The following is a 23837-nucleotide window of genomic DNA, read 5'->3' as shown; positions in this document are numbered from 1 at the left end:
ACCACGACGCGCGGCCCCATCGACGGCCCGGATGTCTTCTCTCCCTCCACCGACGGACACCATGCGGTCCACCTGACCCCACGCTTAACTACCGCAGCGCCTCCTCCCGACCAATCCCCTCGCGTTTTCGTGCGCGCCATTGAACCCACCGTCGCACCCGGCATCATTGCGCCCGCCACGTCGGAGTTCACGTCACGGGCGCCCAGGCCCGGCCCATCGCGCCGTGCGATCGCTACCACGCGCTCTGGTGCCCGAGTGCCGTCACCGCCGTCGGCGACAGTACCCGCGCGGGTAATCCGACGGTTGGGATCGTGCCATCGGGGCGATTGTGACCGTTGGAGTGACTCCGTGCGCGTGCCGTTCGTGCGCGAAGGTGGAGGTCTTTTTCTCGATGCCTTGTATTTCCCCCTCGGCAGAGGAGAGATATCATCGTCATCTGGTTGCTCCTCGCTGGTCCATGCAGAGCTCTCTCTCTGTTCCTTCGTTTCCTTTCACTGTCTTCTCGCCACCGCCAACGCCGCCGCAGCGCTGGATAGCTGAGCTCCTTAGCTGAGTTGCTTCCGGGGGGCGATGGGAGGTGATCGGGAATCGAACTGAAAAAGGGGGATCTTTCTCTGTTTATATCGACTTCAACTGGGAGATTCTTGTTGACTCCTTTCTCTCCGCTGATTTCTGAGCTCTGACCGACGGGCAGATGGGGTTTCCGTGAAGAGGAGGGCAGCGATCAGTAAGAGGAGTGAAAGGAGGGATCTTGTTTGTGTGTTCCTTTTTAGATTGATTGTTTATCCAATTTTATTTGTGTCTGATTTTAGTTGGGAGGATCGGCGTTTGACCTTTGATTTGAGGGCGATTTGGACGAGTCGCGGATGGAGACTGGGAAGTGCATGAATGTTGCTTGCGGGGCGACGGAGCCTGGGGGAGAGTGGAGGAGGGGATGGGGGCTGAGATCAGGCGGATTCGCTTCTCTCTGCGTCAAATGCGGGTATTGCATTTTTTTACATACTGATCGTTTTCTTCATACTATTTTGGTGCAGTTTCCATTTTTAATATCTTTTATGGCTTTGATATTTGGTACCTGAGTTGCATAAACTGGCATTGGAGGTAATTTCTTAGTTTGTATATTGAGCATTCAGAATCAAGATTGAACCTTCCATTTGTCATTTCTAGAGGAATTTTGATTCCCATGTCTACAGTTTGGCTTTCTCTATTGTGTTTTTTTCTTTAACTCCCTGCTAACTCAATTTCGATGATGCTTTATTTGTGTTAAGTTGGTATGTTTGAACTATATTTGGATGCTAAGAATACTGTTGATTGCTCTTCTTTGTGCAAATTTTCTAATGCTATTTTCAAGTGAAGAAGATGGATTTTTCGGATAAAAAATATTGACAATTGCATGTTGTGAGTTTGATATGCATGATTGTTACTTTGGTTAATATATGTGATTGGATCAGCTAGTGCTTTTTTTTGAACTTTTCAACAATTGCAACTCCATCCACCAAGATTGTCGAGGATACTTCTGTGATGAGGTTCTCTTGTCAATACTTAGTGTGCAGCCTGTCTTTTCCACTTTTATATGCAATTGAAACTATGTTATTTTGTTTAACAGGATAGTATTAGCCTTCAATGTAAAAATGGTTGCAGCAATTACTGATTACCTTGTTTCAAGTCCTCTTCATGTCCAACTTTTCAAAATTTTCTTCATAAGAATTGGTTTGTCTCCATTATGAACTATTAACTTATATATGGTGACTTGAACGTTTCATAATTTCTACAGTGAATCCAATGATGTCATTGTTCACTTGACTGTTGGGAATTGGTTTTAGGGTAGGATTAGTGATCCCTTCATCTTGGTAATGAGTAAGATTCTCAAGATCACAACGCCAAGAAGATACTTACCATTCCCTTGTCATCTTTGTGATAAGTAAGATCCTGGAGATCACAATTTCGGGTGATTGTCCTCTTGTTTTAAATGGACCCTTTCGTAATCATTTGGAGACCGTTCTGGAGGCATAACAAATTTTCGAGCTGAGTAGTTTTCATCAGCTCGAAAAGTTGTTGGCGCAACGGTAAAGTTTTAAATGACCCTTTCTTAATTATTTGAAGGGAAGCTTTGGCGCAACGGTAAAGTTGTTGCTTTGTGACCAAAAGGTCACGGGTTCGAATCCTGGAAATAACCTCTTGTAAAAAGAAGGTTGCGTACAATGGATCCTTCCCCGGGATCCCGCATGCACCAGGCTGCCCTTTAGTAGTTTTCATCAACCCACTTACATGAAGTGGATTTTTCTAATGCACTAAATTTCAACTTCAGAAAATTAATTTCTGGTCTGATTATTTTTTATTCAGTCACCAATGCTATAACATTGATTGGTGTATCATGGAGATGATAGCCTTTCTTATAGTACGATACTCAATGCATTTTCTCATTTTCTACACTGTTATTACTTCTTGACTATGGTCCTTATTTGTGATAAGATTCTTATAATTCATCTGTCAATGCACTCTCCCATATTCAGGATGGCGTATGAGCAGTTAATATTTTGTGACATTTTTCACCAGAAAGAGTCTGGGTGGAGGGAATGTTGTTCCTGTGGTAAGGTACTGAGGACTTGAAAGCTTGGGCATAAATTCCAACTTTCCTAGTTCGTAAACTATTTCTGCATTCTGACTTTGTTTTAACTGTTATTTACAGCACTTACATTGTGGGTGCATTGCTTCAAAGTCTTTCTTTGATCTACTGGATACTGGAGGAGTTCAATGTATTAACTGCATAAAGAATTCAGAAGTTCCTCTTGTAAGATCATAACTTTCACATGAATTACATCATTTACTAGAGAGAAGCATTGTTGTATGTTTAAACCTTAGATTTATGCCATGTGTTTCTCTCATAATCATATCTCATTTAGTTGCTTAACATAGGTTGTCAAATCAAGGTTTGTATCATGAATCATTTTGATGAATTTTTATATCAGGAAATATTGAATCATGAATCTTAAGCTTCATATAATTTAGAAAATATGTTAAGAAAGGACCTGCTTTGTTCATAATATTCATAATAGTTTTGATACCCAATAGTGTGCAAAAGAATATAATATTTTATTTACTAGCATGGTATTATAAATGGTGTAAATTGATGTTGTTTCTTAATGAAAAATATATTATATCTTGCATTGGCGATGATGTACAAACTATTATTTTTTCAGTCCATTGTTAAAATGAAAATGAACAAATATGGAATTTCTTCTTCAAATGATTTTGGCATAAGAAAATTATTTGCAACTTCACTCTTTCCAATGTGGCAAAAGGCGATTCATTCGCCCCAGGGGCTGCCAATCGGTCCCTAGACCAACACGGAGGAGGTAAATCATGGCCCGAGGGGACAACTTCACTCTTTCCAAGACTCAATGCTGGGTAGCATTAACCTACTTGAAGATAGAAAGAAGCAGATATCAACAATGCTACATGAAAAAGAGGAATGGAAGATGACTTTGACTTCTAAGTCGCCATTGATTTGTCGAAATTACATTCTATATATTTTGTGACTTGTTCTTCTTAGCCATAGTTAGGTGAAGAATTCACTTTGGCTGTTGCTGATTGTCTTGGAAGATTTTCTTCTTCTCATTGTTTATTTATAGATTCCCTTCACCTTGCCTTAACTCATCATACAAATATGGGGAGTAAATCAATACATACAAAATCACAATCAGGGTAAAATTGATGGTGACTTAACTGAATTGTGAGTGATATGATTCTGATAACTATTCTCACATCCTCTCTTCTAGACTCTTCTTGGATTGTCCCACCTTCCACCCCCACCCACTAAATGGTTCATTTGGCATGACACAATGCACAACCACCTCGTAACTGTACTACAAAGTAGTATACAACAACTACTACTACTACTACTACTACTATAAGATAAATAGGACTTCTAATGATTCAACAACAACAACAACAATACCAGTGTCATTCAGGTCACTACTTCAAATTACTGCTTTGTGGAAATCATTAAATTTTACATGCATCTATTTCCCCTTTTTGTTTTGAGGATCTGTTACCTTCCAAATTGATTTTTGTACTATATGAAGATATATTTTGAGGAAGCATTTCATGGAGTATTCTGAATATTTTTCTTTCAGATGACTAATGGAATAGTTCAAAATTTTGTGTCTCAAAACCATCAAAGGGTAGTAGCTCTTTCAGCTAGGACTTTTAAGGAAGATATTGATTCAGCAGTAACAACTCATGCTTGTGAAATGTCAGCTAATACTGCTGATTTCAAAATTGATGGTGGAACTTTTTCAAAGGGGAAATGCACGAGTAAACCGGATCTAGAACATAGTGATTGTGGAATCAGATCATTTGCACAAATCAAATCAGAGCAACATTCACCTGATGTAGTGATTTCAAGTTTGTCAAACAGATACCAAGGTCCATCGGCCTCCTCCCAAATCTCTCCGAGGGATGAGAAAGCTTTAATGACAGATAATTCTTTATGTGAATCATTATCCCAAGGATGTATTAGCATGAGCTTGGGAAATACAAACCAAATTGGCGATAGAGAAGTTTTAAATATTACAGAAAGGTCATTTCTTTCCCTTCCCATGGCATGTTCGATATCTGAAGGAAAGGATGAAAGAAAAGCATCTGCTACCTTTCAGCAAATGCAAAGGCCTCGTTCCTTTGTTGTGAAGTGTCCTAGAACGAGTAATCAAACATTCTCAGATTTATCTAAGAACTCACTTCCATACATGCGAGTTGCAAGGCCACCTGCTGAGGGTCGTAACCAATTACTTCCACGTTATTGGCCAAGAATCACAGACCAAGAGCTACAACAAATATCGGGAGAGTATCCTTAACTATATGATCATTTTATTCCTTTTATGAGTTGTTGTCTTTAAATGCATGTTTCTTGTGTTAAAATATATTTCTTTTTTCCCTTAATCTTTGACCTGTGAAGTTCAAATTCTACAATTGTGCCACTATTTGAGAAGGTTTTGAGTGCTAGTGATGCAGGTCGTATTGGGCGCTTAGTTCTTCCAAAAGCTTGTGCAGAGGTAATATTCAGATTTACTTGATTTGCATAAATATATGTTTACTTTTAAATGATTCTCTTAAATAAGTGCTCTGCATTTTCTGATGCTAAGAGGATCAGTTGAGAATGTTACAGTTGCACATATCATGTGTCTATTTTGGTTTGGTTTATTTTCTTGGCAGATTCGTGCAGTTTATCTAGATATTTACTTGTGCATTTTGTTTTAATGTTTCCTTTTTTTACATTTTCTTTGTGGAATTTCTGCTTAGGCATATTTTCCTCCAATTTCTCAACCGGAAGGTGTTCCATTAACAATACAAGATACAAAGGGGAAAGAATGGCATTTTCAATTCAGATTTTGGCCAAATAACAATAGCAGAATGTATGTTTTAGAGGGCGTTACTCCTTGCATTCAATCTCTTCAGCTGCAAGCTGGTGATACAGGTTATTGCTTGCACACACTTCAAGATATTGCTCTGTCTAAAGGCTAGATAATGATAATATTGGTTTACAAGTTAAATTTGACAATGATACTTATTTGAGAACCATGGAGGGGATGCTCTCTGTTAGGAGGTAGTTTCAAGTAAAGCATGCCTTAATACCATGCAAATAGATTAACTTGACAGATTTTTCTAGTAATCTTGCACAAGGTTTAAAATTTTGAACCCTAGAGTTTTGATTTATGACCAAAACAATACACTTTCGGTACCCGTATCATGTCGTGCTGATACAATTTGATATTTTTTTATATAAAATATATTAATTAAAAATATTTTATTAATATTTGATCATTATAGATGCTTATTAGAGTTATATTTGAGATATTGAATGTTGAGTTTAAATTTTGATACTATCTAAATGTTTGAAGTTATTGAATAAAAGCCGATTTAGGTGAATAGGTTTAAGAATTTAGATTTATTTTGATCAATTTAAAATTAAATCCAATTTATGTATAAAATAATTTAGTTTTTAATAATAATATATTTTATAAAGTAGAAATTATATTATGTATATATTGTTTATCTTTTTTAATAATTTGTTTCCTTAAAAAGTTTTTTTTTATATCGTGGGATAAAGAAGTCAAAAGAATAATCATCTTTAAAGAGGTTAGGAGATTTTGTTTTTCCTCTATTTACCTTAAGAGGTATTTTTTTTTTCTCTTTGTTTATTTGGAGGAAACAAAATAGTGATGAAAAAGGAAAAAAAAATAATGGACAAAAGAGAAAAAAATAAGAAGAAGAGAAAAATTAATAGGGAATACTTGTTTAAAAAATAAAAATTGCAACCTCTAAAATTTAAATTAAAAATAAAAAATTTTGGTTGCTACCGCGAGTGTTGCGACCTCGCAGAGGTGGCCATCGTGACCGTGAAGATTGTGGCACCCTCCGTGACCATGCAGAGGCCTTCACGAGATAGTTACGGCCTCACGATGTGGTGTCAGTACAATGCCGATCGATAGACCAAATGGTAAATTCTGCCCATGCCTATCGACAAGGCACAAAATTTAAATCATTGATCTTGCACTACAAGGTTGGTTACATGAAACAATCCTATTAAAAAACTATCAAAAATATTGCAAGATGGCATGTTTAGTATGACAAACAAATTACCATGAATGTTGATTCAGTTTTTGTAAATATCCTTATAAAATATAATCAGTCACATGCGTATTTTATAGAGTAAACAACAAATTACACAAACCAAAGTAAAGGCATTACAGGAATTGATTCAGTCTCAATGTTTAAATAGATACAAACAAAATTTGATGAGAGATATCTTAAAAGGATAAATTAAAATTTTATACAACACATATATTGCAGAATAGTTATGTCGAGATCATCAATATTACTCCCATTGTTAATATAAATTATTTTTCTAAATATAATGTATGAATAGTACTGACAATCTAAAATGGTATACTAGTAAGTCAAACAATCAAATTTCTATTTCAATACTAGTGTAAGGTTAAATATATATTGAATTAAAAGAAACTAATGTGTTGCAATTATGAATATGCAATTGTCACTAAATATGTTTAAGTAAGCATGGTTATTCTTGGTGTAAAATGCTATTACCGTATTTCACCCTCACTGGTAATTTAGATTTCTTTCCAATTCTTGGGTTTCCATGTCAAAGATTATCAAGAAAACAAAAACATAATCAAGAATGGTCCTCAGATTACGACCATTTACAAATTTCCTAAATTGTTCCTTTTATTTTTTACTTGTATACACTTATATGTAGCATGTGTTGGTGTTGAAGGAAATGTTATGGTATAGGTGCAAAAAGAAGCATGAATTTTATAATAAGCATGAGATGACCCTTTAAAATGAATATTTTCCAAAATAAAAATGACAATCATGAAAATAGAACATACTCTATAAATTAAATCTGTCAAACAAATTGGGTGTAATTAGAATAGACAGATGTGAGAAAATGGAAGGTGATTAAACTTATGACATTTGGAGATAATTGGATAGAATATTGAAAATTACAAATAATCGAGTCTTCACCCGCTTGTTAGCTTTACACCATGGAATTAGCCAAAATTGTGCAATAACTAAAGATGTTTCTTGCAAGATATTTATAGCTACTTAATTGACCCAAAATTTAGAAATTGCAGGCACATAAATGAAGCTGTGAAAATGTTTCGGCCAATGAACACTATTTCAATAAACTTATTTGTCTTATCTTCGATATCATATTGCAGTGACTTTTAGCCGAATAGATCCTGAAGGAAAACTTGTCATGGGTTATCGAAAGGCAACAAACACCGTTCCGCTACAGGTAAGAAACTTGTGTTTGCTGTTAATTCCTGGTGGTAATGTTCTCCTATTATGTGTTTTAGTTTTTCTCTTTTTCTCATTGGTTTGGACTTTAGAGAGTTAGTGTTAACATGATCTATATTGAACATTTTTCTCAGTTTGACTAGATTTTATATGCTTCTTGATTGGAGCAGGACTGTCAGATTTCTGCAATTGCTAATGGTACTTTTGGCAATGAAACATTGTTCTCTGGCATCGATGAGAACATGACCATAGCAAATGGCTATTCTGGACTTCTTCAGTCAATGAAGGGAGCTATAGATCCATATTTGGCATCTCAACCAGAACATCTGAATCAATCTGATTTAGACGTTAGTTGGCACAAAGGAGGAAGGTCAATTGAAGGATTGCTCTGGCAGCCCTTGCAAAGTAGTAGCCGAAACATTGGTTCCAAATCTAAGAGGTTGCTCATGGATACTGAAGATGCACTGGAGCTCAAGATGAGTTGGGAAGAGGCTCAAGAATTGCTTCGTCCACCTCCAAGTGCTAAACCTAGCATCGTCACAATTGAGGACCATGAAATTGAAGAATATGAAGTAAGTCCAATCTGTCAAAAAACTTGGTTAATATTGCTGCGTGTCATTTAGATATGCAATGATCATTTAGGGTTTCTCCCATTTTCCGTGTACACTTCTGATTCAAGTTGACAATATAAAGGTAGCCTGGTACCATATCAATTAGTTCTGTTTTCTTGTTTTCCTTTTTGGTTGAGATCTTTGTTCTTCATGAACACAACTCATACATTATTGTTCCTCTAGATATCCACGCCCCAGCAAATGTTTTGAAGTAGCAATGTAGGTATATTTCATAGACTTACTCATGGTTTGAAATTTTATACCATGCCAAGCGACATGAATTGTTCTAGAAAAATACCAAAACTAGATACTCATTAGCATATAGGTAATCTCTCTTGGATACTAGATGAATATCATTTCATAATGACACTCCTTGGCATGCTACAATACATGTCAATATGAATTCATTTTTTTTTTGTATTTTGTGTTCGCACAATACACTAGCGAAACTATACCAGTCCAAACGAACTAACCTTGCATATATTGTGTGTATAGAGAACTGGGAAGTTACTTTTTTGTTGTTTATATGATTCCTTGGTTTCTATATAGTTTTTTTTTTTGTTGCTTGTCAAAATTGTGTTGATTATGGCCATACACAATTGTGAATTTGTAAGTAATTTTTACCTTACTAGGTTACAAATACACCCTGCAACTGATGCCAGAAATTATGTTACTAGCAGTTCTTCATTAGCTGTTGTCATTTATTTTCATTTTCTGTAGAACAATTGACCTTAAGCATTGTCAAAATTGGCCTGTCTCCACCTGGACCTCAAGTTGGATCCGGACTAGGCATGCTCAATGGATTTTGTGTTGAGAAAATGGATATCCACAGGACTCCTTTGGAAACTTGTGGAAGACACAATCATATGAACTCTAAAGAATCAACCAAGAATCTATAAAAAATAGTGACGTCCAATCTTGCTATTTGTACCAATATTAGCAATCATGCTGGCATTTTATCTACATGGTATTATATTGGTCTTCCGTGAACAAAAGCAAATGTCCAAACTGGCCTCAAGAATTCTTTAAGTCACAGTTTCATTCCCTGATGTTCCTAAAATTCTATTTTACTTCCGCAGAGTTTTCCATCCTGACAAACTTATATTGCTTTTAGGACATTACTATATTGAAAATTTTCCTTCCACTAACCTCTTTCATGCTTGGCTGTAGGAACCCCCAATTTTTGGCAAGAAAACCATTTTTACAGCTCGATCTTCAGGGTAAGTTTATTTGTATCGCGAAAGAGAAAGAAAGATATCTGTTAGATCAGAAGTTAGTAAAATTAGTTAAACAGGCTTTATGCCATGGTTGATAAATATAATCAACCAAGAAAATGTTGAAGCATATCATCTTTTTCAACTCCTAGATACTTATTTTCTCTATTGATTAATGATCATCACCACCTGAGTTACCTTGTAAATGGTAGTACAGGCTTTGTAGTCATTGAAGTAGTTCTGATCTACTACAACTAATTTTTATCGTTACAATGCATTTTTTCAAATATTTCAATTACTTTTTAATTGGTAGACAAATTAATATTTGATCATAAAACAATTGGAATAAGTTGACTATTCTGATAATGTTAGAGGAAGCTCTTACTATGTTGAAATATTAATTATTTTATTGGTATCTTTCAACTTTTCTTTAAATCAAAATATTACAGAAAATGGATCTTTATGTTTATTTTTTTCTTCCAAATATCATTTAGAGAGCAAGATCAATGGGTTCAATGCGATGATTGCTTCAAATGGCGTCATATACCTATAGATGTTCTTCTTCACACACGATGGAGTTGTGTTGACAATGTGTGGGACCCTAAAAGGTATGAGACAGATTTTCAACTTGGAAGATACTTATTACTCTTATTATGTAATGTCTCCTGTTTGACTTGATAATCAAAATGTTTAGTATCTCAATATTTTTAATAGACCACTTAGTGCCTCAATGAGCTATCTCATGGGGTTGCATCAAGTGGTGTTAGAGCCCACTTGATCCTTTCCTTTTGTAATGGTTCAAAACAACCCACTCAAGCACCATCCATGCTAATCTCTTGTATCATTCTCTCGAACCTCTCCACCACAGACACTACTATATCCATCTCACTGCCGCATACCATGTTGCTTTCCTTAAACTTGTAAAATCCTATTCAGTGGTAGCCCTATACAAACCTATTGCAGCATCCTCATTATAGCAGACTTGGTAATCCCCCTCCGAAAATAAGACCCATGGCATCCTTCTCTAGCCACCTGAATGCCCATCCAGCACTGTTTTTGCAATGCTTGCATCATCAACTCTTACTTAGCTTCCTCATCTCATGCAGGGTCCATCACTTTTTACAATGCATGAAACAACAACCCTACAAAGATTCTCACAATTCTCTCATCCATCATTTCCTCATTGAAAAATTTCTTCCATTTCCTCGCATGGCATATCTGCTTCCCCCTGCTGATTTAAATCCTATATCCCATGATCCCATCCTCCTCCTTCATCTCCTTTTTACTGAAACAACCCCACAACCACACCACCCCTCTTGTAGTAACCTACTTGGAGCTTTACAATTGTCCCCTTTTTGTTGGCCATCCCCATTTATCTTCTCACCCTTTGTCATGAATATGCATTGCCTCTCTTCATCAGTTACTACGGTAGAGAGATGTTGAATGTGCGGGCTTTTCCAGTGATATGAAGGCAATTATGGAGGATTGGATATCCTTAATATAATAAACATCTTAGATTTGTCCCAACTTTGAAAATTGTGGAATAATGAAAGGTGTTTATATATTTATAATTTTGGATTAAGGCCTAACAAAATATAATCCTAGGCATGGTGAGGTATTTAGATAGAATTGACTGGCTATTGGACTTCAAATGTCAATTAGGAACGATGATATTGGGCTATGAGTTTGTGTTAAGATCTTGATGGGATTTTCAAATCTTAAATGGAGGAGACCATGACATGCTAATTTAGTTTTCACGTGAAAAATTGTGAGCTAATGACTAATTTAAAGACTATTGAACTTCGATTACTATAAGTGGAGCTTAAGCATTTCGGGCTAGTTGTTGGACCTAACATGGTTAACATGTTAGTTCTATCAACTGTGCAGGTTGTGCCAGTTGCATTCACATAATCTGCAGCTCCAAAAAAAACTGTATATATTCATTGGTACTTTTTTCATGTCCCTTGGCACTAACAATAATTGGCCATCATTTTACTGAGTCGTACTTGATGACATTCATGCAGGTCTTCATGCTCTGCGCCTGATGAATTGAGCCAGAAAGAAATGCAACTTCTTCTCAGGCAGTATGAAGGTTTGCATATTGTTTTAGAAAATTACTTCAAAATAATGTTATGCTGTTGCTGAATGAAGGTTAACTAGTTACTCAGTTTTTCATTTCCGTTGAAATATCTACTTTCTATTTGTCACTTTTTCATTCCCACTGAAATAATTACTTTCTATTGATACTTGTCATGGATGTTTCTGCAGTTTATCTTTGTTAATTACCATTTCATGTAGGAACTCTAGCCCCTCTTTTCAATTTAGTACATAACACGAATTTATATTGTCCAATGTCATATGTCATGTTCCCTTGTATTTATTTGGAAGGAGATGCAAAATCTTGCTGGATGCTCATCAGCAGCTATTTTTTCATCATTGTGGTTATTTATTCAAGATTTTCTTTTAGTTATTTTCTAGGCGATCTATTCTCCCCACCCAAAACTCATACTCTCCACTTTTTACTCCACTTCAACAAGGAGAGTGGAAGCGAAAAGATGGAGGAGGCAGAGAAGAGAGTTTGAGGAGAAAGTGAAGAGGAAAGAGTATTTAGATAACTGTTGATTGGAAAATGACAAACTATAATACTTGATAAAAAGGCTGTTGATTTTAGTGTCCCAATTAATTGTTCATTTACCCCTATCAAATAAGTTTGATGAAGCAACCAATTCTATACACTTTTGGAAGTCAATGACAAAAATATTATAGCAAAAAAGGTTAGTGTAACTAGCATCTTTTGGAAGTTGACGCTATACACTTCTATTTCAAGGTGGAAAGATCACAAGGCACTTTTCTACTTGGGATGGGCATGCATTGGACTCACACCTTGCCAAGGTTTAATTTGTATTTTTTTTGTTCTGTAGAACTGTTTGTTCTTTCTGGATTATGGTTATATTGTCTAGTTCCACCTAGCTGAGTTGATGATGTGCACTCATCTTATGCAATTTTATTTTCTGCTGGTGATGTTAATGCAAACAACAGAAATTGTAAGCATCTAGGAGACCAGTTTGGAAATACTATTGTTTCAAATTTCTTTTTGGAGTTGTTGTTAGAGAGAATGAAATGCTTATGAAACCAACATATATATATGCTGCTACTGAATATATGTTCATTTCATACTCATTCTGTGTAGAACCTATGCTACCTGTTAGCTCCTTTTACCTATACCTTTCTGTTGTCTTATACTGTATTATATACTTGCAGACTTTCGACAGCAGAGTGCCTGTGCAAGTTGGAAGCGTGCTTCATCAGAGCTAGTAGCATCTAGCCTTGATGCCTTTGCCGCTGTCGCAGCAGTTGGGGATGTAGGAAACCAAAGTATGACCACATATTCTACTACCACTAAGCATCCACGGCACCGTCCAGGTTGCACATGCATCGTCTGCATCCAGCCTCCCAGTGGCAAAGGCCCAAAGCATGATCCCTCGTGCACATGTAATGTTTGTATGACTGTGAAACGCCGCTTCAAGACTCTTATGATGCGGAAGAAGAAACGTCAATCCGAGCGCGAGGAAGCTGAGGCCCATAAGAAGGTTGCGTGGAACAAGGAAGAAGCTGAAGGAACTAGCAGCTCTTCCAAGGGCTCTCAGCACCCAGACCTTCACCAGGAAAATGAATTTGGCCATGCGGGTAGCAGGGTCGTCATTGAAAATCCTGAATCAAGCAAGGAAGGCATAGATTTGAATTGTGACCCTGGGCGCAACGAAGACTCGCAGACAACGAATCTCCGACTTAGCATGATGAGCCTTCTCCAGAATGCACAACGACCTCTGGAGATGTATCTAAAGCAAAATGGACTTGCAAGCTTGGTCAATGAACAAGGTAGCCAGGAGAGTCCCAGTTCATTAATTCCTGAAACTGTCAGTGAAACTGAAGGAAAAGCAACAGATGAGAGCCATTTTACATCTACAAGTAAAGAGCAAGGTGCTGCAGTTGATGAAGATGCTAAAGCAGAAGCAGATACGAGTGATACATCATGAACATGTTTCTTTGTGTTTGCAACAACAGATGACTTCTCTAAAAAAGAATGCATTCCCCTTCTGGCTGTTCAGTGAAGTTGTAGCTCTCTTCACCCAAGCATGCATCTTAGAATTTTCGAGGCAATATGTATATCATCGTCTGGAGCACATGTATCAGTAGTTTTCTTTCTCCCTTTAACAGTGTTCTATTTTATGCACGTCGGGCACTGGTTTGATCTGTTGTTCCTACTTCAAGCAAGGTTTTGTGTTTGATGTAAGATGGCCTGTTTAAAGTTTGTGTTCTATTTCCGTGGTTTAAATTCCATTTTATTGTTTTTCTAAACTCTCAATGAGTTGAGTACCTTTTGAACATTCACTTAGACGAGCATCCTAAACCTGTGCTTTAAAATTTTCATAATTATGCAAGTTAACTAGTGATTACTTAGAATTCAAAATTCAGATTGTTTTAGGTGTAAAAAAGATTTGTGGTAGAATAAACATCGATTGTCTGTCTGGAGGTTGATAAGAAAGAGCAATTAATAATTTATAAAATTGTTGCTTGTGGATTTGTATTTTTCTGTTATGCATTAGTTTTTGTACTTGTTAAAAGTTAAATAGAATTTAATTATGCAGAATACAATAGGGGCAGGGGTAGGGGTGAATAAAAGTTTAGTTAAATTGGATTATTTGATATTTTGGAAATTTATTTTTTATATTTAAAAATATCTATTATTTTAGATAATTCGACTTGATTTTAAAATTCATATTCAATTAAATCAATATTATCAATATCATTTTGATGTTGATTTTAAAAAATTAACACTATAGCGGTATTATATTTTAAATAAAAAGGTGTTGATGTAACATTGAGCGGTGCTGATTGAGTGGTGCTGATTTAAATTAGTGATGTTGATTTTTAAAAATTAGCATCATAATAATATTAATTTTTAAAATGCAACAATACTATGGTATTAATTTTTAAAATTCAATATTATAGTGACGTTAATTTTTGAAAAACAACATCACAATCTGATTAATTTGATTCTCAACTAAATTAAGCGATATTTTATCGATTTGATTTATTTAATTTTTAATAAAAAAGGTCAATTTAAGTACTTAAAACATTTTAATTTATTCGGTTTAGATTTAATCCTATTGGTATGTGCTAAACTTATTCATATGTTATGGCCTTAGGGAATAAACAAGTGGAGTATAAAATTTACGTACCATTTGTGAACAAATATATTCTTATAGCGCGACTAGGTCTATAATATAAGTTAAACTCTACTATATATAGTTTACATTCATTTAGAAGATCAAATGATGCATTTTTTTAGTTATTATCGCATATTTATATATTAGTTTATAAATTTACAACTAAGATTTATTTGATAAAAAAAATAATTAAAAGGCATTAATTGTTAAGTTTATATTGTACATTAAAGGTCAATTCCCACTGATAAATCATAAGAGAACAATTACTTATTTTAAACTACCTCATTTCAAACTACCCCGTCTTTTTATTAAAGTTAAAACAAAAACAAAAAGAAAAGGGGAGAAAAATTATAAGAAGAGTTGAAACATTAATTTAGAAAAAATGATGGAGCCCAAAGTTCATTTTGGCCATAGTACTAAAAAAAAATGGGAGATGCAAATTGATAACAAATTTAGAGATATTTGTACTTTCTTTTCTAATATGTGATAAAAAAAAAATGAAATCATCAACTTGTGCCCCACACTTGTTGGAAGAGGGTAAATAGGATCCCATATTAAGGGCCCCACATCTCAAAGGTGGCCCCACATTCAATCTCTATTTAATATATCAATGTGATGGTGGGATATGCTCAATCTTCGTGATCCTTTTTGTTAGAATCTCTTATTCGAATGAAAATAGATCTTCCCATCTTACATATAATTCTTTAGCTCTCGTGAGCCGAGAGAAATGATTATACAAGTTTCTCAAAATAACACAAATAAATATAAAAGAGAATCAAATCAAATCATCCAATTATCTTTAAGATCACTAACTACTTATCTAATTCTTCCAACTAGCACATTTCATCATTGATTACGAACTAATTCAACGTGCCAACATATAGAGAAATAAATATAAGCCGACTAACCCATAATTAACTTTTGAAAAAGCATAAACAAAAATATTTGCATTTGACAAACACCACCACCACACATTCATATCGTCTATGGAATCAAATCATCTAGCTACTACATGCCAATTCCACCAAATCTCTTATATATTATTAGACAAATCATTTTCACACGTGATTCACGTTAGAGTTTAATAGGAGTTCGTCGACCCAAGCAAGCATGCATGCGGGCACAATTACCAATAAATATTCTTTGCATCTTTGTGCAAGCAATGAAACGACAACCACCTCATTTGACTAACTTGCGATTATTGTGAGTGCCAATCATATTCCAAAGTGCATTCGCATTTGCATGATCATTATAATAATAACAAAAACTTATCTTCTTAGCCTCTTTATCTAAACTTTGATTGAGCTCACGATGAATTGGGGATTGGTGGGGTCTAGCTACTAGTACTTGCTTGAGATCACACTCATACCAATTCATGAACCACAATGTTATTGGACCTACCTCTATGTGCACAATAAACATGAACTGAAATACAGGGGCGGCTCCACTAAGGGACGGGTTCCCCCAATATAAAGTTACTATATTTGAGTTTTTTTACATGCTTAGACTGACTCGGGTAGTTGTGCATTGGGGAGTGGCACATGATCTTTACCACGATCCACTGCGAGTGGCTTGACGAGGTACTGTTCCAGCAGTTCAATTCTTCTGTCTCGAAATTTCTCCTGTCCCACGCAGTAAACGACAAAGAGGAACAATGTTTCTTGTGTGAGAAGCACGTGACGCCGAAGAAGAACGAGTCAAAATCGCCGAAAACACTGCGATGCGAGAAACCTGTTCGCGAACTCACGCTGCCCTCTCTGTGACCTAACAGTCCTTCCCATGCCGTCTGTCCTGACGAAGGCCCACCGGTGCGCAGTTCAAGCCGTCTTTCGACTGTCGACGGCAACAGGCGGCACAATCGACAGTTGAATCCCGACGCAACCCTCTCTGTGCCCCAACAGGTTCTCCTTCCTACGACGTCTGTCCCGACGAAGGCCCGCCGTCTTCCAACTGTCGACGGCAACAGGCGGCACAATCGACAGTTGAATCCCGACGCAGCCCTCTCTGTGCCCCAACAAGTTCTCCTTCCCACGACGTCTGTCCCGACGAAGCCCCGCCGGTGCCAAATCCCGTCGTCTTCCAACTCTCGACGACAACCGATTTCCGTGGAGGTCAATCCCTTCTCCTTCCCACCTTCGTCGTATAGATTGCCCTCTCTATGCCCTAACATTTATCTTCCTTGAACCTAAAAAAATCATTTAACAATTAGTCTGCTGTTAGTTGTTTCTCTATGGATATCTGTTCGACTCTTTCTTATCACGTATGTTGGAATCTTGTATTCGATTGTTAATTGTGCACATTTGCTTTGCTTTGAAGCTAGGCAAAATTCACTCTGTTCTTTTGATTTTTTTAGAGAACTGACCATGAGTTTAAGCTTCTGTCTTGCAAATCTTCATAATATTTCCCTACTACTTCCATGGTTCTACTTTCATTCGAATCACTGCTGATCCAAAATAGCTCAGTTTTTAATTATCTATAACTATTTTGTCATCACATTTTAGAATTCGCATTGTGATATGTGTAGAAAATATATACATTTCTTGATTATTTTTTTTTGTTCAGGATCAAGCTAATTTTAATGGAGTTGTCGTTGGTTGAATCTACGAGTTGTTGTAGATTGAATTTTGATGTAAACGAAGACTGTCAGGATAATGAGTTTGATGTTATCGATGAGGGCACGGACTTTACCATGTTATTGATGAGTGATGACACATCTATCATAGAAGAATTGATGTCAAAAATCGGTATGAAATTTAAGACAGAAGAGGATGCCTATGAATTTTATTTGAAATATGCTAAACAAGTTGGATTTGACATAAAAATGAGTAAAAGCCACAATGATAAATCGGGTAAATTAGTTGATAGGATTTTTTGTTGTTGTGCACAAGGAAAAAGGGGAAAAGACAAACGAGATGTTTATGTGAAATCTCATCGTCCTGAAACAAGGTTTGGTTGTGAGGCTAAGATTAGTTGTCGAAAAAATGACAGCTTGAGTGTGGAGCAATTTGTTAAAGAGCATAATCATTATCTTTCAAGTCCAAACAAAACTCACCTCTACAGAAGTCATAGGAATATATCTGCTTCTGCGGCAATACAGATTGAGATGGCAAGTGATGTGGGAATCCCCGCAAAAGCATCTCATGATCTTATGGTGAAACAAGTAGGTGGGAGGGAGAATTTAGGTTTTATTCCTCAAGATTACAACAACTACTTGGATCCAAAAGAACAAGAAATATTAGAGTTGGTGATACAGGAGGTGTATTGGAATATTTACAGAAAATGCAGTTTGATGATCCTAATTTTTTTTATGCTATTCAAGTTGATGAAGATGATTTGATAACTAATATTTTTTGGTGTGATGCTAAAATGAGAGCTGATTATGGCAATTTTGGAGATGTTGTTTGCTTTGACACAACATACAGGAAGAACAATGAAGGTCGTCCAATTGCGTTGTTTGTGGGTGTTAATCATCATAAGCAATCCATAATTTTTGGTGCAGCTTTATTATATGATGAAACATCTTTGACATTCGAGTGGTTGTTTGATACATTTACTAAAGCTATGTGTGAAAAAAAACCAATAACTATTTTTATAGATCAAGATGCTGCAATGTCAAAGGCTTTGACTTCCAGATGGCCTGAAACACATCATCGTTTGTGTATTTGGCACATTTATCAAAATGCGGCAATACATCTGAGTGGAGTTTTTTCTAAGTTCAAAGAGTTTACTAAAGATTTTGTCTCGTGTATATATGATTTTGATGAAGAAGAAGATTTTATTTCAGCTTGGAACATGATGTTGACCAAGTATGTACTTGAAGACAATGATTGGTTGAGACGTATGTTTTGCATAAAAGAAAAATGGGCTTTAGTATATGGACGACATATGTTTTGTGCAGATATGACTACAACCCAAAGAAGTGAGAGCATGAATAGTATTCTGAAAAGGTACGTCACTTATCAACATAAGTTTTTAGACTTTTTCAATCACTTTCAAAGGCTGCTTGATGATCGTCGATATGAGGAGTTAAAAGCTGATTTTAGATCAAATACAAGTATTCCATGTCTATTGTATCCAATTGAAATTTTAAAACATGCATGTTCTATTTATACTCCTGAGGCATATAAGTGTTTTGAACAAGAGTGGTACAAATCTCATGATTCTATTATACAAATTTATGAGGATGTTGGATCACATACAAAATACAAAGTTACTTCTCATAAAAAGAGTTACTATCATATAGTTACACTTTATTCATGGGGTCAAAAGATTGAGTGTAGCTGTAGAAAATATGATTTTGCTGGGATTTTATATTCTCATATTTTGAAAGTATTTACGATGAAAAATATCATGAAAATCCCAAGTGAGTATATATTGAAAAGGTGGACACGGAAAGCAAAAGATGGATACTTTGGAGTTATTGAACTTGTTGCAAACAAAGGTAGTTTGGATCCAAAAACTTGCAACAATATGCGATATAAAGAATTGAGTGGATTGTATGTTCAACTGGTTACCAAGGCAGCAGAGAGGGAAGACACTTACAAGGTTGTTAAAGATGGTTTGTTGAGTATGTTTCAGATGGTGGATGAGAGGTTACAAGTTAATGAACCAACTGCCCAACACTCTATTGAAAGAGAGTTTGAAAGTGGCGAAGGAAACTCTCTTGGAGTCAAAGGAATTAAAACAAAGAAGAAAGTGGTTTCAAGTAAGAGATTGAAAAGTGGCTTAGATAAGATTTCAAAGAAAAGAAAAGCGACGAGGAAAAATAACCAAACTTCAACAATTGTTAAAGTTTCACCCCCTTTCTTATTAAAGTGTTGTTTATTTGTTGTCATTTCATTTGAAAAAATATATAGAATTAAATCATTATATTTTTTTTATACCAGGCTAGAGAAGATCATTATGAAAGTACAAGTTGCATGCCTAGTGTTGAAGGTTTGAGTATGACCGAAACTCAATTTCAACCACTTTTGTCAATGCAACTATCTCAGGTTAACTCTGATATTGGTTATTTTCAAACAAATGACCCGGAACGATGGTAAGAAACTAACTCTTATAATGGATATTTAATTATTTTATAATTTGAAAGGATTTAGAGAGTATCTAAGGAAGATACTTGTCTAGATATCTTGAACTGCCAAGATCATGGTTTGATTTCCAATACATTTGGATATGCAGTAAGTGAATAATTTGTTCATATTCATGTTTTTCATAGAATGACATTTGAGTACAGATGTTTCTTTCTCATTTCTACATTGATGGGTTGATTTTGTAATGACCAGTTCTGCCTGAAAAATGTCACACAACAGAAAGAATCTTAGTTAAATCTTGATACTGAATCAATCACTTATAATGGTAATCAAGTTCACTAATATGACTTCTCATAATCTTGATATCATGTATTCAGAATCTTTGAACGTACCAGCTAGCTTTAGTGCTTGAATTACTAAAAGATCATTGATTAAGTACTTTCTTTTGATACTAAAGTATTGTTGGTTTTGAAACTATTTTCCCTTGCATTGCAGTTTCTTCAGCGGGTTTTCAGTATAGATACAATTGTGAAACCTCTTCCTCCTGCTATGCAATATAACGTCTCCAGGAATCTGAGTTTTTTTACTCGGATCTTTACATAATTTTGGGGTAAGTCTTTGGTATGGTTAACTTATTAAAAGTGTATGATTATACAGATCAACTTCTGTAGCTGTTAGCTAACTCTACATTCTTGGTAACCTGATCCAGCCATGGCGAGGTATGCTTAGTTAGGATTTGGTGGACTGATCTAGTGTGTGATCATCAAATGGAGATTTTCATGAGCCGCTGGCTGTCAGATTTATTGCAATGTGGTCTTTCTTTTGTCTTTAAATAGTATCAGAAAAACAAATCCTTTCTGGTTGAAATCAATGAGAAGTTAGCATTGATGATGAACCAAATTTAACACTGCAACGCTGAAAAGACAAAATTGAGGTATGCTTAGTTAGGATTTGGTGGACTAATCTAGTGTGTGATCATCAAATGGAGATTTTCATGAACCGCTGGCTGGCAGATTTATTGCAATGTGGTCTTTCTTTTGTCTTTAAATAGTATCAGAAAAATAAAACCTTTCTGGTTGAAATCAATGAGAAGTTAGCATTGATGATGAATCAAATTTAACACTGCAACGCGAAAAGACAAAATTGAGGCTTAATATGGGAGTTTGTGTTCATCGAACAATAAAATATTGACGCTGTAACATGGAACAATAAAATATGAGAGTTTTCTTCTTCTTATTTTTTTAAAATAAAGTTTTTTCTTAATTTTGAAGAGCTGTTAAAACAAATTATTATATGATTTATTTTTTAAAAAAATCATTATTGTTGTATGGGTTTGGTGAATTTAAATTGGGCTTTAGTAAAAAAAACAAAAAATAAAGTTCACTGTCCGAAACCTACGCACATTTTAAGAATTCTATTTAATTTTGATCAGAAATCGAGAGTAATTTTATCGAAATTCAATCCTTATTAAATTCTGCAAAGCTTGTCATAAAGATATCTGTTCGATGCGCCTTTTAAATGCTCGGTACATTTTTTTCCTCGCGCTCGATATACTTAACAAATGACTATCAATCTAATTTGATATACTTAACAAATGACTATCAATCTAATTTGATCATAAATTAGCAGAAAATCTGGGACAAAATTATGTTCATTATTTGAGATTAACAAAGAACAATTCAAAGTGGAAAGCAATCTCGGCAATGCGTGCTAAAGATAGCTTAGACATAGATAAGCAAAGATAATATCATAAGATCATTTGTTGACATATGAAACTAATTGAAAAATACATAACTAATATTCATCCATAAATAATAAAAGCACATGTCAACATCATCCATAATTATATTTCTTTATCACATTACTAATAAACCAGATCAACTAACAAACAAAACAAATATATAGCCAAAAGAAATAAGTCCACTGTCACTAATATCCAAACGATAAGCGGTACATTCCAATTTATCATATTATGTCCAGGATACGCAATGTATTCACTTCCTACCCTCGGCTCCACTCTTGGCAACATCCTTGAATGTATAGCACTAGTATCTTCATTTAGTCTAGTATCAGACCTCACCCACTTTAACCATCCATGCTGCTTACATCCATAATATAATCTTCCTGGGTTGTTTATTGATCTAGATACTAGCATCAATGCTCTTAGTACCTGCATTGTACATTTTCAAATTTGGTATGGTCGATACTGCTGTTACTTGATGATACCATTCAACAGCAACCTAAAAAATAAAATTCAACAAAATTAGAGCTAATTAAAAGAACCCCTTCAGAGTCCGAAATTAGACAAATTGAATCTTCAAAGTAAAGGAAAAAATCATCATCTAATTTATGTGCAACTTATAATGATGTACCTCATTATGGTAAGCATGCTACACAAATTATGTCCCTTCGACTGCTATAAAAAAACATATATTTTAGAATCCTAATTCAGAGATGAATCTGTGAGTTTGCTGGTTCATCTGAAGGTAGCATTCAAGACAAAGGTCTTCCATCCAAACATTAACAGCAATGGCAACATTTGCTTGGACATACTCAAGGATCAATGGAGTCCAGCTCTCACCACCAGCCAACTAGCAGCTGTAAGTCCGTTAAGGCGTGTCTACTCCAAACTCAAGTTTAAGATAGTATCTATTTATATAGATTGATGTCTTCAACTATCATTTAAAAGTGTGTAGGAGTAGATATCTCATAATATTATCAAGAGATAACTATGTCACAATCTACTTGATAGCAACATCAAAGCTCAAGTGTTCTTCAACTTGAATTTGCATTGTACCAATCTTGAAACGTGCACGAGAAAGTTCACTATCAATAATAAAATCAAAAGAATAGAATGAATTGTGCCTAGCTTCAAAGCAAAGCAAATGTGCACAATTAACAATTGAATACAAGATTCCAACATAAGTGATAAGAAGCTTAAACGGTTAAATGGTTTTCAAGAAAGAGTCCAAAAAATATCCATAGAGAAATAACTAACAACAAACTAATTGTTAAATGGTTTTCTTAGGTTCAAGGAAGATAAATGTTAGGGCACGATGAAGGGTTTAGGGAAGGAGAAGGGATTGACCTCTACGGAAATGTTAGGGCATGACGAAGGGTTTAGGGAAGGAGAAGGGATTGACCTCCACGGAAATGTTAGGGCACGCCGAGAGTTGGAAGATGACGGGATTTGGCACCGGCGGGCCTTCGTCGGGACAGACACCGTGGGAAGGAGTCTTTGTTGCCGTCGACAGTCGGAAGACGGCTTGAACTGCGTACCGACGGGCCTTCGTCGGAACAGACGCCGTGGGAAGGAGTCTCTGTTGCCGTCGACAGTCGGAAGACGGCTTGAACTGCGCACCGGTGGGCCTTCGTCGGGACAGACGGCGTGGGAAGGACTATTAGGCCACAGAGAGGGCGGCGTGAGTTCGCGAACAGGTTTCTCGCGTCGTGGTGTTTTCGACGATTTTGACTCGTTCTTCTTCGGCGTCACGTGTTTCTCACGCGAGAAACACTATTTCTCTTTGTCGTTTACTACGTGGGACAGAGGGACAGGGGAAGTTTCGGGACAGAAGAATTGAACTGCTATTTCAGACGAGACAGATGGACAAGAAGATAAGTAGGATAATATATATATATATGTATAAATATATATATATATAGATTCAACCTAATCAAAATCAGATCAATATTATTGTAATAATAGTTGTTATAATAATTTTCAAATGATTTTAATCAATGTAAAATCTTTTTTTTTTCAAAACAAAAGAGTAATTTTACAAAAACGATAATAAAAAAATATATCCTTTCATTCATTCTTTTCCCATATATTATATACCTTTACCCGTGATACTCTTAATCAAACATCAAACATCTAAAATTTAAAATTTAACTACAGAGTATCATAGGATAGTTTTCCTATAATAAAAT

At 35.6% G+C, this 23837-nt stretch overlaps 1 protein-coding gene across 2 annotated transcripts; it reads left to right on the top strand.

Annotated features, from left to right (window-relative positions):
* The first annotated feature begins 388 nt into the window (after window positions 1-388).
* Window positions 389-14005, top strand: LOC122024013 (B3 domain-containing protein Os07g0679700-like). Of its 2 annotated transcripts, XM_042582502.1 has the most exons (13): window positions 389-727; window positions 813-982; window positions 2514-2595; window positions 2690-2791; window positions 4137-4846; window positions 4958-5054; window positions 5302-5476; window positions 7743-7819; window positions 7992-8393; window positions 9603-9652; window positions 10141-10254; window positions 11671-11738; window positions 12908-14005. In XM_042582502.1, exons 2-13 carry the CDS (start codon window positions 867-869, stop codon window positions 13681-13683), a joined length of 2769 nt encoding a protein of 922 aa, XP_042438436.1. In that variant the 5' UTR covers window positions 389-727; window positions 813-866; the 3' UTR covers window positions 13684-14005. The 2 variants fall into 2 exon arrangements, with proteins under 2 accessions (XP_042438436.1, XP_042438437.1); XM_042582503.1 differs by lacking the exon at window positions 389-727 and having other exon boundaries at window positions 938-982; window positions 2514-2590.
* The last annotated feature ends 9832 nt before the right edge of the window (window positions 14006-23837 follow it).

Source organism: Zingiber officinale, chromosome 9B (genome assembly GCF_018446385.1).
Source record: "Zingiber officinale cultivar Zhangliang chromosome 9B, Zo_v1.1, whole genome shotgun sequence".
NCBI classification, from domain to species: domain Eukaryota; kingdom Viridiplantae; phylum Streptophyta; class Magnoliopsida; order Zingiberales; family Zingiberaceae; genus Zingiber; species Zingiber officinale.
Note: the sequence above shows the minus strand (reverse complement) of the source record. Positions and strands in the feature narration are given on the sequence as shown.